General features: G+C 33.4%; 1 protein-coding gene across 1 annotated transcript in view; it reads left to right on the top strand.

Annotated features, from left to right (window-relative positions):
* The window catches only part of LOC148947012 (uncharacterized), a 154,532-nt gene that overhangs the window by 39,089 nt on the left and 99,551 nt on the right, over nucleotides 1-15,892 (top strand). The window contains exon 4 of the mRNA XM_089096816.1: nucleotides 708-872. Within this exon, the coding sequence (XP_088952942.1) occupies nucleotides 708-872 (165 nt within the window). The remainder of the gene's footprint in view (nucleotides 1-707; nucleotides 873-15,892) is intronic.

The raw sequence follows: 15,892 nt of genomic DNA on the forward strand, positions 1-15,892 counted from the left end.
TGTGGAAAAAGTTTTTTTAAATTAATAGATAAATAATCCAATATCCCCACTTCGCTCTTTACTTAGGCAGCCCAATTTCGGTGTTCCAGCGTGGAATAATTAGCATATATTTTCCAGTGTCAGTGTTTCGAGGCACTTATTACATTTGAATGTTTCTTCTTGGTGCATCGAGTGCAGTCAGTTTCAGCAAGCTGTGAGTAAGAGGGGAAATTCTTAGTATTTAATCTTGTATATTTTTATGGGCAAGATCAATTTGGACTAGCTTAACCAGCGTTGCAAAATTTTTCAGGGTTATACCTGATTTTCCTGAAGTAATATTGGTTCTCAGGATTATCACCTATATATTGACGCTCGTAAAGACACCAGCGATCAGAAAACCCATTTTTCTAGAGAAATCAAGGGGAATTTCGGAGATAATTGAAGCACTGAGGTGATGCACCAAGAACTATTTGGTTGCCCCATAATGGGAAGCAACTTGAATGGGCATTGCTTGTCTGAATAGACATAGAAAAGGGTTAAGCTAAACCTACTACAAACATTTTTTGCATTAGATAAACCAAGTGCTTTGAGACACACCCCAAACCATTGCTTGTCGATCAATGTTATTATGTTTTTAATGTTGTTTTTGTTATTATGTTATTATATATTTAATGCTCTTATTTAATATAATCCTGTTATTATGCAATGTCGTTATTATGGTTTTTTAGGTTGTTTTCAATCCTTCAAATAATCATAAAGCTCTTTTCACACCAGACCCTGCAACATCTTGGATAGAGCCTATATATTCAAAAAATGTGCGCAAGCGTAACTTGTATTTCAAGCTCTTTGAACTTTTTGAGGAGGGAAGATGTAATGTTTCTAATATAATATATGTAAGTAATAATTTAGTTCTATTTTTTTCTTCATATAGGAAAATTTTAATGTAGTTATATTTTGTTAGATGACAGATTTTATCTTGAAGATGGCAAGTTTTTTAGAGAAAATATAAGCTTATTTTTAAGCAGTACGATAAAATGTTCATCAATTGGCGCAGAGAATGGTGAGTCCTAGGAAGGCTATCAATGGTGGTTGCTTTGTTTGCTTTTGTTTGGATAAAATTTTCAAGTTTAGCCAACTTAAACGAGGATTTAATTACAGGAATTTTTATTCAGAATGTCTGGTTATATTTGGTTATCTTTGCATAAGATAAAGGAAAAAAAACTATATCAAAAGTAAAGAGAGAATTTCAAACTTAAATCGAGTGGAATCAACAACGACCCCTTCTATGCCAAGTACTTTGGTGAGAAAATGGGGAAGTAAATAAGTAATAAGCTTTGCACACTTCGTGCTTTACTTTGGTCACCTTTCGGTTAGTTCAGCATCCCTACAGTAAACTCTGATGGTTTCAAGATCATACTTCAAACCCTTCCTGAGATAATAATCACATGTATTTTTGACAGCCTGCATGCACACGCCATGTCTTGATCATTTTCAACTTCCCCCTCAATATTTCCTGGTATTTTCACTTTCATACCCTTAGCCTTAGTTGTAGTAGTAGTTACAGTAATAGCAGTAGTAGTAGTAATAGGAGGAGGAGGAGTACTACTAGTGGTAGTTGTAGGATTACTAGTTGAGCAAACAGTAGTGCTAGTGGCAGCCGTAGGAGTAGTATGCACATTTTGCCTAGTTCAATTTCTCCCTTAACATTTCCCGAATTTTTCGCCTTAATGCTCTTTGCCTTGGTAGTTGTTGCAATAGAAGCAGCAACTGGAGTAATATTAGTAATAGCGGTAGAATTATTAGTAGAAGCGTACACATATTGCCTTTTTGAGGGATTGATCCCCCCCCCCTAAGCGTTCACAGAAATTTCCACCTGAATACCCTAAGCACTCATGAGATATGTTCTTTTGACATCCTGCATGCACGTAGTGTTTTTTAATTTAGTTCAACTTTCCCCTCAATATTCTCTTAAATTTTTAACTTTATACCCTCAGTCCCAGTATTACTAGTTACATAGTAGCTACTAGTAGGGGGTGTAGTTATTGGTATTTTTAGCCTGCTGAACAAAATGGATATTTGTAATTTTGATCAATGTCTTTGGGGGGATGGCCGTGAATAGGGAGTGGGAGTGGTCTGGTGCCAGGTTTCCCCAAACGACTGCCATAAAAGTCTATTGGTAGTTAACTGTAAGTAAGAAGCGTCTCGGCTCAACAGTAACAGAAACTCTGAAAAGCGGAATTTTGATACCAATAGATACATCAAAAGAATTGTATTTTATGCTGATTTTAAATATATAAATCTCATCAAGTTTAGTTTTACCCATCAAAAGTTACGAGCCTGAAAATATTTGCCTTACTTTCGAGAAAAGCGGAAAAACACCCTAAAAGTCATAGAATCTTAATGAAAATCACACCGTCAGTTTCAGCGTATCAGATAACCCTACTGTAGAGGTTTCAAGCTCGTATCTTTAAAAATGAGGAATTTTGTACTTTTTGCCAGAAGAAAAGACCACGGATGAGTTTTTGTTTGTTTTTTTGTTTTGTTTTGTTTTTTTCCCAGGGGTGATCATATCGACCCAGTGGTCCTAGAATGTCGCAAGAGAGCTCATTTGAACGGAAATTAAAAGTTCTAGTGCCCTTTTTAAGTGACCAAAAATTGGAGGGCAACTAGGCCCCCTCCCATGCTCTTTCTTTCCAAAGTCACCGGATCAAAATTTTGAGATAACATTTTGTTCAGCATAGTCGAAAATGTAATAACCATGTCTTTGAGGACGACTTAATCCCCCACAGTCCCCTGAGGAAGGGCTGCTAGTTATGAACTTTGCCCATTGTTTTCATATTGAATTTGTATTAGTTATTGGGAAATATACAGACGTTTTCACTTTTTTTTGTCGGGGAGGGGGTCGGTAGGAGGGGGTTACATGGGAGGATCTTTCCATGGAAGAATTATTCATGGGAGAAGAGAATTTCCATGAAGGGGGCGATGGATTTCCCAGCATTATAAAAAAAGACAATCAGAAACTAAGTAAAAAACAAGTTTTGTCAACTGAAAGTAAGGAGCAACATTAAAACTTAAAACGAACAGAAAATATTATGTATATAAGGAGCGTTAGCTCTACTCAATAGCTTCGCTCTTACGCTAAAGTTTTTTTTAACTTTTAAAAGAGGTTATTATTCTAATTAAACAGCTTTGTAATTCAGGAGTCATTCTTAAATAACTGCAACAAAAATTAGAACTTAGGTTATTATAAAGTTATTATTTGTTTAATAAAAAGTAAAATTAATATACAAATTTCGTTTTAATCATTCATGTACGATGAGCCAAATTCAAAACCTGATTTATTTCAAAAACGTTCAGAAATTAAATAAAAAAACAAGTTTTTTTAACTTAAAGCAAGGAGTGATATTAAAACTTAGAACGAACACAAATTATTCCGTATATGGAAGGGTTGTCCCTTCCTCAACGCCTCAATCTTTACCCTAAAGTTTGACTCTTTTTCACAACTCGTAATTTTTAAAACAATAAAATAATTTAGCGTAAAGAGTGAGCCGTTGAGGAGGGACACCCCCTTTCATATACGGAATAATTTCTGTTCGTTTTAAGTTTTAATGTCGCTCCTTACTTTCAGTTAAAAAACTTGTTTTTCTTATTTAATAACTACATGGAACAGAATTGTATCATAAGCAACGCTTTAGCGTTGCCTATACAAAAGAGCCATAAGGCTTCAGTGATTATTACTTATTATAGTTGATTTAAAAAACTTTTTGACATAAAAAGTTTTTTCGAAGAAAAGTATAGAGCTCTATTAAACCAAAAATGAGCAGAAATAAAATTGAATTATCGACCAAGAGTAAAACTACTATAAAACACCATCAATAATAAATAAAACTCAAGACTAGCATAAATTATAATAAATAACCAATTCAAACTAAAAACAAGCAGAAATTAAGACGAGTAGGGCTGACAATCCCCATACATTCTCAAGACCAGAATATAATTTACACTTTACTGAAAAAAGTAGGTTTCCCAGTGTTAAAATATATGGTTTTTATGGAAGGAATGATTGTATAAACTTTTGAGGAGGCTCATTAGATCAGACATCGAATGTTATAGTTCACTTTTTAAGAATCAAAAGTAATTAGAGGGCAACCAGCTTCTACCTCCTAACCGCCATTTCTTCCCCAAATGTATCGGATCAAAATTTCGAAATAGCTATTTTGTTCAAAATAGTCCAAAAATCAAATAGCCATGTTTCCAGGGTTAAAAACCCCGCCAGTAGCTCCCAGGACAAGTTCTGTAAGTTAAGCCAGTTGCTCGTTGCTTAACACATTAGATTTCAATGGATTTTTTTTGTATCAGCTTTGGAGGGAGCTTATTTGATTGGAAATTGAAGAATCCAGTGCCTTTTTTAAGAGTCAAAAGTGATCGAAGGGTTTCCACCCCACGCCCTTTTTTCCCCAAATACATCCGATCAAAATTTTGGGACAGTCATTTTGTTTAAAACAGTCCAAAGTTTAAATAATTATGCCTCTAGGGTTCTCAACCCGGAGCCCCCTGGTGCATGGGCTGTAAGTTATGCAAGTTGGCTAATGTTAACATATAAGGTTTCTTATCAAGAAAAGAGGGCATGTTTGATCCTGGATATTCAAAAAAGCTTGGAGTATTAGGGTCAAACTTTAGAGAAATGTCAAGAAGAATGCCAAAGACAATAAAAAACTCTTTTTCTTTTATTGGTTACGAAAAGGAAATGCCAGCAATACCTAAAGAACGGCTTATGGTATCAGCCATCATATCGCTCGGTAAATGTTTAGGGGCATCTACAACTAAATGAAAAGATACTGTGTGCATCCAGTTTTACAAGTGCGTCCACGTATCTGTAATATGTCGAAAACAGTTGAGGGTATTAAGTTTAAACTTTCAGGAATGCTGAAATAGACTGGAGTACAACTAGTCCCCCTCCCATGTCCTTGTCAGCTCCAATCGAATCAAAGATATCTGATCAAAATTTGTGATCTAAATTCACAAAGTTCAATGATTTTCAACACAGATGTTTATTACTCAGTGTTCAGGAAAGGTCTGATTCATCTGAAAACAGAAGAAATAAATCTTCTTTAATGGTTTTTGATATCTGATTTTCTTTTTTTTCGACACTAAAACCGAGCTTTTTTTTATGAAAGATCCTGACGTGCATTTATATTATGACTTTAAAAGACAAACAATTCCAGAAAGATTGAACATGTAAAGATTCAAACTTATGTTTTACCCCATGCTATTGGTTTATATTTGTAAAATACTGAAAAACTAAATCCGGGGGTTCAGACGCACGAGGGTTTAGTTGCACGAGGGTTCAGTTGCGCGAGTGTTCAGTTACATAGCGGTTCAGTTGCACGAGGGTTCATATCCCCAGGAGTTCAGTTATACGGGGGTTCAGTTGCAAGTGGGGTTCAGTTGCTTAGTGCTCAGTCACACGGAGGATCAATTACAGGCATAGTAGATTTGTGTGGTACCCTTTTCATGCTTCCCAGCATCACTACTCTTGAAACTGCAGCAAAACCTTTCATTTTGGTGCCATATGGCACTTTGTGATGAAGTTATTGTGAAGTATTTAGACGTAGCACATAGAGAGGATCAAGAGCTTTACAATGAGCCATTAAATATTTCATCTTTGATGTTTCAGTAGCCTGCTACTTCTGCAAGTTAGCAATGGGCGCCCATAAGCTGAATTCCAAGGGGGGGGGGGTAAATCTCGTCTAATTGGCGCTTTTAATGCTATATAATAGAAATCTCAGAACAAAAATATAAAAATAAGGCAGCATCATTCAGCTGCCTCTCCCCCTGCCCCGCCCCCCTTATGGGCGCCCATGAAGTTAGCGCATGACTTATGAAACCTAATAGGAGGATGAGTATACACGAAGAGGATTGTTAAACTCAGGGGTAAGGTTTTCGACCATTGACATTGTGACTGTAAGACGGTACCCCTCTAATGCTTCCTAGCCTGTTTTAGATTTTGTGAATGTTATCCGATGTATCCAACGAAAGAAGTTGATAAAGAATTTATTCACTCTGATACTTAGATTTTGTCAATGTTATCCGACATATCTGACAAATGATGTCGATAAAGAACCCAACTTTTTGCATGTCTTACTCACTATGACTGTGTGTTTGAGCGGGTGTTCTGCCATCTATAGCCGGTCTAACCTAAATTCAATGAAGCGTTGCATAAAGTCAAAATAAATAACGCTTTTATTTTATGACTGTTTTTTGATATATATGACAAGAAAGCTGATAACAGATTTATTTACTCTAGCACTTAGAGTTTGCAAATTTAATCAAATGTATCCGGCAAAGTATGATTATAGCAAAAATTTATTCACTCTGACACTTAAGTATACACGAAGAGGATTGTTAAACTCAGGGTTAAGGTTTTCGACCATTGACATTGTGACTGTAAGACGGTACCCCTCTAATGCTTCCTAGCCTGTTTTAGATTTTGTGAATGTTATCCGATGTATCCAACAAAACAAGTTCAGATAGAATTTATTCACTCTGATACTTAGATTTTGTCAATGTTATCCGACATATCTGACAAATGATGTCGATAAAGAACCCAACTTTTTGCAAGTCTTACTCCCTATGACTGTGTGTCTGAGCGGGTTTGCTGCCATCTATAACCGGTCTAACCTAAATTCAACGTAACGATGCATAAAGTCAAAATAAATAGAACTTGGATTTTATGAATGTTATTTGATGTATCCGATAAAGACGTTGAAAACGAATTTATTCACTCTAGTACTTAGATTTTGTCAATTTTATCCAATGTATCTGACAAAAGATGTTGATAAAAAAAAGTTATTCACTCTGACACTTATATTTTGTCAATGTTATCCTATGTATCCGAGAAAAGGATGTTGATATAGAATTTAATCACTCTGATCCTTAGATTTTGATAATGTTATCCAAAGTATTCAGAAAAGGATGTTGATAAAGAATTTATTCACTCGGACATTTAGATTTTGTCAATTTTACGCTATGTATCTAACAAATGATGTTGATTAAGAATTTAATCATTCTGACGATTAGATTTTGACAATTTTTTCCAATGTATACGACACAAGATGTTGACAAAAAATTTATTCATTCTAACACTAAGACTTTTACTATGTTATCAGACGTATCCGACAAATGATGCTGATAAAAAAAATTTTTAATAAAAAATTTAATCATTCTGATGTTTAGAGTTTGTTAGTGCTATTTCACACATCAGTCGAATGACATCTACAGTGAATTCATTTATTCTGAGACTTGCGTTTTCTCAATTTTATCAAGCGTTTATGACAATAAAGGACGATAACCAATTTATTGGCACTAATATATATATTTTTGAAGTATTATCCGATTTTTCAACAAAAGAAGTTTATTGAGAATTTATTCACTCTGATGCTTAGATTTTAACAATGTTATCCGACATATCTGAAAAAAGATGCTGATAAAGAATTTATTCAATCTGATACTTAGATTTTGTGAATTTTATCCTGATAACCGATGTATCCGGCATAGGATGTTGATAAAGAATTTATTCCCACTGATACTTATATTTTGTCAATTTTATCAGACATATCCGACAAAGCATGTTGATAAAGCATTTATTCACTCTGATACTTAGATTTTGTCAATTTTATCCGATGTATCTGACAAAAGATGTTGAAAAAAAAATTTATTCACTCTGACACTTAGATTTTGTCAATTTTATCCTATGTATCCAAGAAAAGGATGTTGATATAGAATTTAGTCATTCTGATTCTTAGATTTTGATAATGTTATCAAACGTATTCAGAAAAGGATGTTGACAAAGAATTTTATCACTCTGACACTTAGATTTTGTCAATGTTATCCTATGTATCCGACAAATGATGTTGATATAGAATCTAATAATTCTGATACATAGATTTTGTCAATTTTATCTGACGTATCCGACAAAAGATGTTGATAAGGCTTTTATTCATTCTAATACATAGATTTTGTCAATCTTATCCGACAAATGATGTCCATAAAAAAATGTTAATGAATTTATTGGCTCACATAGTTAGATTTTTTAATTTTTATCCTATGTATCGAACAAAAGAAGTTTATAAAGAATTTATTCATTCTGGTACTTAGCTTTTGACAATGCTCTCCGACATATCTGACAAAAGATGCTGATAAAGAATTTATTCAATCTGATACTTAGATATTGTTAATTTTATTCAGATAAACGATGTTTCCGGCATAGGATGTTGATAAAGAATTTATTCGGTCTGATACTTAGATTTTGTCAATTTTATCCGACATATCTGACAAAGGATGTTGATAAAGCATTTATTTATTCTGATGCTTATATTTTGCAAATTTTGTACGTTATATCAAACAAATATTCTGATAAAAAAATTTATTGTTGCGAATGTTTAGATTTTTTAACAGTTATCTGACGAATCCATTTAAACAAGTTGAGATCGAGATTTTTCACTTTAATGCACTTTTTTTTTCCACTTTAAGCGTCGTATCTGATAAAAGACGTCAACAAAAGATTTATTGAATCTGATGCTTAGATTTGATCAATTTTGTCCGATGTATCCAGCATATGATGATGATAAAGAATTTATTCGCTCTGACACTTATATTTTGTCAATTTTGTCCGATATGTCTCATAAACGATGTTGAATAGGGAATCACTTATTTGGAAACTTAGATTTTCTCAATGTTATCTTATGTGTCCGTCAAAAAATATCGATAAAAGGTTAAGTCCCACTGATGCACGATGATACTCAGATTTAGTCAATTCTTTCGACGTATCATAGAAATGAATGTTAATGAAAAATTTATTTAATCTGATGCTTATATTTTATCTATTTTATCCAATATATTTGACAAATTAGATGATGATAAAAATTATTCACTCTGATACTTAGAATTTGTTAATGTTATCCAATGCATCCCAGAAAGGATGTTGATAAAGAATTTATTCAATCTGATACTTCAATTTTGTCAATTTTATCTGATGTATCTGACAAAATATATTGATAAAGAATTTATTCACTCTGACACTTAGGTTTTGATACGGTTAACTGACATTTCCGGCAAAGGATGTTGATAAGGAATCTATTGGCTCTGATACTTAGATTTTATCAATTTTATCCCAACCTATCCGACAAAGGAAGTTGATAAAGAATTTATTCACTATGATACTTAGATTTGGTCAATGTTATCAAACGTATCTGTCAAAAGACATTTACAGTTCAGTTACATAGTGGTTCAGTTGCACAAGGGTTCATATACCCAGGAGTTCGGTTATACGGGGGTTCAGTTGCAAGTGGGGTTCAGTTGCTTAGGGCTCAGTCACACGGAGGATCAGTTACAGGCACAGTAGATTTTTGTGGTACCCTTTTCATACTTCCCAGCATCACTACTCTTGAAACTGCAGCAAAACCTTTCATTTTGGTGCCATATGGCACTTTGTGAGGAAGTTATTGTGAAGTATTTAGACGTAGCACATAGAGAGGATCAAGAGCTTTACAATGAGCCATTAAACATTTCATCTTTGATGTTTCAGTAGCCTCCTACTTCTGCAAGTTAGCCATGGGCGCCCATAAGCTGAATTCCAGGGGGGGCAAACCTCGTCTCATTGGCACTTTTAATGCTATATAATAGAAGTCTCAGAACAAAAATATAAAAATAAGGCAGCATCATTCAGCTGCCTCTCCCCCTGCCCCTCCCCCCTAATGGGCGCTCATGAAGTTAGCCCATGACTTATGAAACCTAATAGGAGGATGAGAGGGTGAGTATACTCAAAGAGACTTGTTAAACTCAGGGTTAAGGTTTTTGACCATTGACATTGTGACTTTAAGACGGTACCCCTGTAATGCTTCCAAGCCTGTTTACTCCAGATATGGCATATAAAGAGCTTTTTTGGTGCCATTGGCATTTTATAGAGTCACTACTGCCCAGATGCTAGCTAGAGGCGGCCCTTAGAAGAGACAAATTAAGAAAAAGCAGGTATATGTAAAAATTATCTTTTAAGTGAGACCTTAGAACGTTCCCTTATAGTATTGCAGTAGCCAGCAAGCTCTGTTAGTCGACGATTTATGACAAATTTTTAGAAGGATAGAAGGGGAGATATTGAGGAGTTGAAACTGTGAACCTTAGCCTTAGGGATTTCAACCATGGAGATTATGATAGTACCCTTTTAATTTTTTCCAGCCTTTCCATTACAAAAATGGCACCCAAAATACACTTTTTGGGTGCCATTTGACAGTTTAGCGTGGCGTTACCATGTCAAATTTACGAAAAGCGAGTTTGTGTAAAAGTCAGCTCTTAAAGAAGCCCATAAACAGCACTCGACGTTCCAGATTGCCGCTAGCGGTAAAGCAGAAACAAGATGGCACATCAGTGCTTCGCATGCAGTAAAGTGATTTTCTTTATTGTTCAAGGTTTAGGTCTGTAATTATTGTTAATAGGTTTTTCGAAAATTCGATTTCAGCAGTGTACTTTTCATTGAAATACGAAGCTATTTTTTAGAGGTTTCGGGCTGTTTTTCAAAAATTTTGAAATTTTTTCCAAAATAATATTTTACTATTAAGATTAATCGAAGTAATAGTTACCATTCATGAATCAGCTATAAATGGAATTTTTTCATTAGGCAGTTTATACTTTAGAAACACATTTTTATACGTTGGCTACTCTTGGCCGTGGTTTGCTCTTTACTAGGTTACATGTTTCGCTGCGTCCATTATACGTCTCTAATGTGGCTCTGGCATTATGATTTTTACAGTAAAAAGTAGTAAAGTTTGAAGCAGTTCTATTCAATCCTTTCCATTAATAGCAAATAAATTTATGTAGAAGAAGATACTGTTTAAGAGTTCTTCCTAAAAATCTGAATTTCAAAGTTTTGATGCATTTAATTAAAGCAAAATGATGATTTTGAAATATAAATAAGTGTTTATTTTTACACTTTAATTAATTAAAAGAAACTTTTTTTTTTCAAAATGAGGTATAGATTTTGTCAATTTTATCCAACAAATCCGACAAAGGTTGTTTACAAGGCATTGAATTATTATGTTACTTATATTTTGCATATTTTATACTTTGTATCTAAAGGATGTTCTGATAAAAAATGTCTTGGATCGGATAATTAGGTTCTTTGACTGTTATATGCTTTATCCAACAAATGAAACTGATAAGGTATTTATTAAACATAATGATAATATACTGCCAAAGTCAAGCGAAGTGTCCGGTAAAAGAACCTAACGTAGGACTTATTCAATCCGCTACTTAGATTTTATAAATTCTATCCGATACATCCGGCATATTATGATAATAAAGAATTTATTCGCTCTGATACTTAGATTTTGTCACCTTTATCCAACATCTCTGACAAAGGATGTTGAAAAAGCATTCATTAATTCTGATACTTAGATTTTCTCAATGTTATCCTATGTGTCCGTCAATATTTGTTGATAAAGGATTTAATCACTATGATACTAAGATTTTGTTAATGTTATCCAACGTATCCAACAAAAGAATGTCGATAAAGAATTTATTCAATCTGATGCTTCTATTTTATCAACTTTATCTAATTTATTTGACAAATTAGATGATAATATAAATTATTCACGCTGATACTTAAATCTTGCTAATATTATCAAATGCATCCCATAAAGGATGTTGATAAAGAATTTATTCAGACTGATTCTTCGATTTTATCAATTTTATCCGATGTACCTGAAAAAAAATGTTGATAAAGAATTTAGTCACTCTGACACTTAGGTTTTGATAATGTTAACTGATATTTCGGGCAAAGGATGTTGATAAGGAATCTATTCCCTCTGATACTTAGATTTTATCAATTTTGTCCCGAACACTCCAACAAAGGAAGTTGATAAAGAATTTAGTCACTAAGATACTTCATTTTTGTCAATTACATCAAAAGTATCAGACAAAACACATTAACAAAAAATTAGTTCATTCTGATTACTATGACTTTTCAACTTTATCCAACGTATCTAATAAAGGAAGAGAATAAAGAATTCCCTTATGCTAATGTGTAGCTTTTGTCAAGGCTATACGACATATCCAGCCAATTACATCGATAAAGAATTAAAATAAAGAGTTTGTTCACTTTGATACTTACATTTTGTAAGTGTTAACAAACGTATCTGTCAAAAGACATTGATAAAGAATTTATTCACTCTGAAACTTAGATTTAGTCAATTTTGTCCAATGTATCTGACAAAGATGTTGACCGAAAAAATTTATTCACTCTGATAGTTAGATTTTATTAATTTTATCCCATTTATCTGACAATAGATGTTGATAGAGAACTTCATCACTCTGACACTTAGGTTTTGATAATGTTAACCCACATATCGGACAAAGGATGTTGATATAGTATTTATTTACTCTGATACTTATATTTTGTCAATTTTATCCTGACCTATCCGACAAAGCGTGTTGATAAAGAATTTATTCATTCTGATATTTATATTTTCCCCATGTTAACCTATCTATCCGACATACTGTAGCTATTGTCTTCTTTTAGCTCGTAATCAGTAGAATAATCATTATTCCATTTTGAGTCATACACAATTTTTAACTGGTGTGTCATCAAAAAGCTCAATACGCGTTTCGTCTTTGGTATTATTTGGTTCATTGACTGGTTGATCAATGATGTTAGTAACGTTTGCTGGCACTTTATTTTTCGTTGATTAATCTTTATATTCCCTGGTGATATTATCTTCCGATTTCCTTTTAAATTTTCTCGCAATTTCACTGTCTGGTATTTTATTATTTTTATAAAAGTAAGAGTTCCGGGAGGTAAACAAGAAACGGTTTATGATATTAGTAGAAGAGTAGGCCTTTCTTTTCCCCTTTGCTTTCATTTGAATGCTAATACCTAAAAGATGACGATAGGTTCTATCAATGGGTAGCATATTACCAAAAGCACTAGCAAGAAGATACCCCTCTTCATCAACTATAATTTTTACGTTAGCGTTTTCTTTGAGTACTAACTTCTCTGGAAAGGATACTTTCGCATATCCACCATTTGAGTAATGGAATGTTTTTGGTACTCCAAAGAAATTTAATTCCTTACTGTCATGACAACGCACGCATACGTTTCCGATAGTGCTACCACTTGTACTTGCTTCATAGTTCAAATACTTCTCCATGTCAGCATTCAATGCTACAATAACACTATCATGTGAACACATTTCTTAAAATGCTTCATTTTCACTTTTTTAAAGATATGAATTATGTGTTTATCCTTCCACAGCGTAAAAAATACTGATTTAACACATCTAATAAACTAGCTAGTGTCGATAACCTTCCATAGAGTGCCAGTGAGAAAGCCGCCTCGTGTCTATGAGCAAGCATGGAGTACGATTGGTAGACCCGCAAGCATATTTCATGTCCTTTTAAGATACGTAAAAAAAAGTTGAATAGCTTCAGTCCAAAAAATTCAGTACAAAAAAAGGGCTACTGCAAACATTATTTTTCTAATAGTAAAAGTCACGACTAAAATATCTATGTCATTCTCATTTTGAATTTGGAAAACATTAAATGTGAATTTCTTATGTTTTAAGTGTTTCATGTCATTCTAAGACAGGTAAAAAAAAATTGAAAAAAAATACTATGTTAAAAAAATAAAAAAATAAAAAAAAACAAAAAAAGTAAAAAAGGGGGGAGGGGGCCCAAAAAAGTTGGAGGGAGGGGGCCCCTTGAAGGTTGGTGATAGGGACCTTTGGAGGTTGAGGTCCTTGGTGGTTAGGGTCATTGATAATGGAGATCCTTGATGCTTCAAACCTATAATCATCTCACTACTTGATTTCTAAGGATTTCTAAGTATTGTTCTGAATTTCATCCCTTATGGTATTGCAGTAGCCAGCAAGCTCTGTTAGTCGACGATTTATGAAAATTTTTTAGAAGGATAGAAGGGGAGATATTGAGGAGTTGAAACTGTGAACCTTAGCCTTAGAGATGTCAACCATGGAGATTATGATAGTACCCTTTTCATTTTTTCCAGCCTTTCCATTGCAAAAATGGCACCCAAAATACACTTTTTGGGTGCCATTTGGCAGTTTAGCGTGGCGTTACCAAGTCAAATTTACAAAAAGCGAGTTTGTGTAAAATCAGCTCTTAAAGAAGCCCATAAACAGCACTCGACGTTCCAGATTGCCGCTAGCGATAAAGCAGAAACAAGATGGCACATCAGTGCTTCGCATGCAGTAAAGTGATTTTCTTTGTTGTTCAAGGTTAAGGTCTGTAATTATTGTTAGTAGGTTTTTCGACAATTCGATTTCAACAGTGTACTTTTCATTGAAATACGATGCTATTTTCTAGAGCTTTCGGGTTGTTTTTCAAAAATCTTGAAATTTTTTCCAAAATAATATTTTACTATTAAGATTAATCGAAGCAATAGTTACCATTCATGAATCAGCTATAGATTGAATTTTTTTTCATTGGGCAGTTTATACTTTAGAAACACATTTTTAAACGTTGGCTACTCTTGTCTGTGGTTTGCTCTTTACTAGGTTACGTGTTTCGCTGCGTCCATTATGCGTCTCTAATATGGCTCTGGCATTTTGATTTTTACAGTAAAAAGTAGTAAAGTTTGAAGCAGTTCTATTCAATCCTTTCCATTAATAGCAAATAAATTTATGTAATAGAAGATACTGTTTAAGAGTTCTTCCTAAAAATCTGAATTTCAAAGTTTCGATGCATTTAATTAAAGAAAAATGATGATTTTGAAATATAAATAAGCACACTTTAATTAATTAAAAGAAACTTTTTTTTTCAAAATGAGGTATAGATTTTGTCAATTTTATCCAACATATCCGACAAAGGATGTTGATAAAGCATTTATTCATTCTGATACTTAGATTTTGTACGTTATATCTGACAAAGATGTTGATAAAAAATTTTTTCTCTCTGATAATTAGATTTTGTGAATGTTATCAGCTATAAATCGAATTTTTTTTCATTAGGCAGTTTATACTTTAGAAACACATTTTTAAACGTTGGCTACTCTTGGCCGTGGTTTGCTCTTTACTTGGCTACGTGTTTCGCTGCGTCCATTATACGTCTCTAATGTGGCTCTGGCATTATTATTTTTACAGTAAAAAGTAGTAAAGTTTGAGCTGCAAAAAGCTGCAAACATTATTTTTCTAATAGTAAAAGTCACGACTAAAATAACTATATCATTCTCATTTTGAATTCGGAAAATATTAAATGTGAATTTCTTATGTTTTAAGTATGTTTCATGTCATTCTAAGACATGTAAAAAAAAGTTGAAAAAAATATTATGTTAAAAAAAATAAAAAAGATAAAAAAAACAAAAAAAGTAAGAAAAGGGGGGAGGGACCCCTTGAAGGTTGGGGATAGGGAACTTTGGAGGTTGAGGTCCTTGGTGGTTAGGGTAATTGATGATTGCGATCCTTGATGCTTCAAACCTATTATCACCTCACTACTCGATTTATAAGGATTTCTCTAGATTGTTCTGAATTTTTTTATTAAAATTATTTTCTTGGCATCTACATCTCCATTAGTATCAACTTTTTAGTATACTAGAATTTTAGAGCATATTTTATATAGACAACACTGTTGAAATGGTATTTGTGTATTATACAGAACACATCCGAGAAGTAAAGCTCGGTTAAGTGACAAGGTCATTTTGTCATTGTTAACCATTTCCATAGATTGATGCTATTCCAAATTTATAATAAATTGCCTATGAGTTAACAACCCCCTTCGGGCTTACCTTAACTGGTAATTATTTTAACCCTTTTTTACCATCTTCATACAATCCAATTAAAAATGTTATCTAGCTCTATTTCTCCCCTATTATTCAATCACCGATTAAGCTCATTCATTGCAGAGCTATCCA

Source organism: Artemia sp. Qi Xiang Cuo, chromosome 11, assembly GCF_049724085.1.
Source record: "Artemia sp. Qi Xiang Cuo chromosome 11, ASM4972408v1, whole genome shotgun sequence".
Lineage (NCBI taxonomy): Eukaryota > Metazoa > Arthropoda > Branchiopoda > Anostraca > Artemiidae > Artemia > Artemia sp. Qi Xiang Cuo.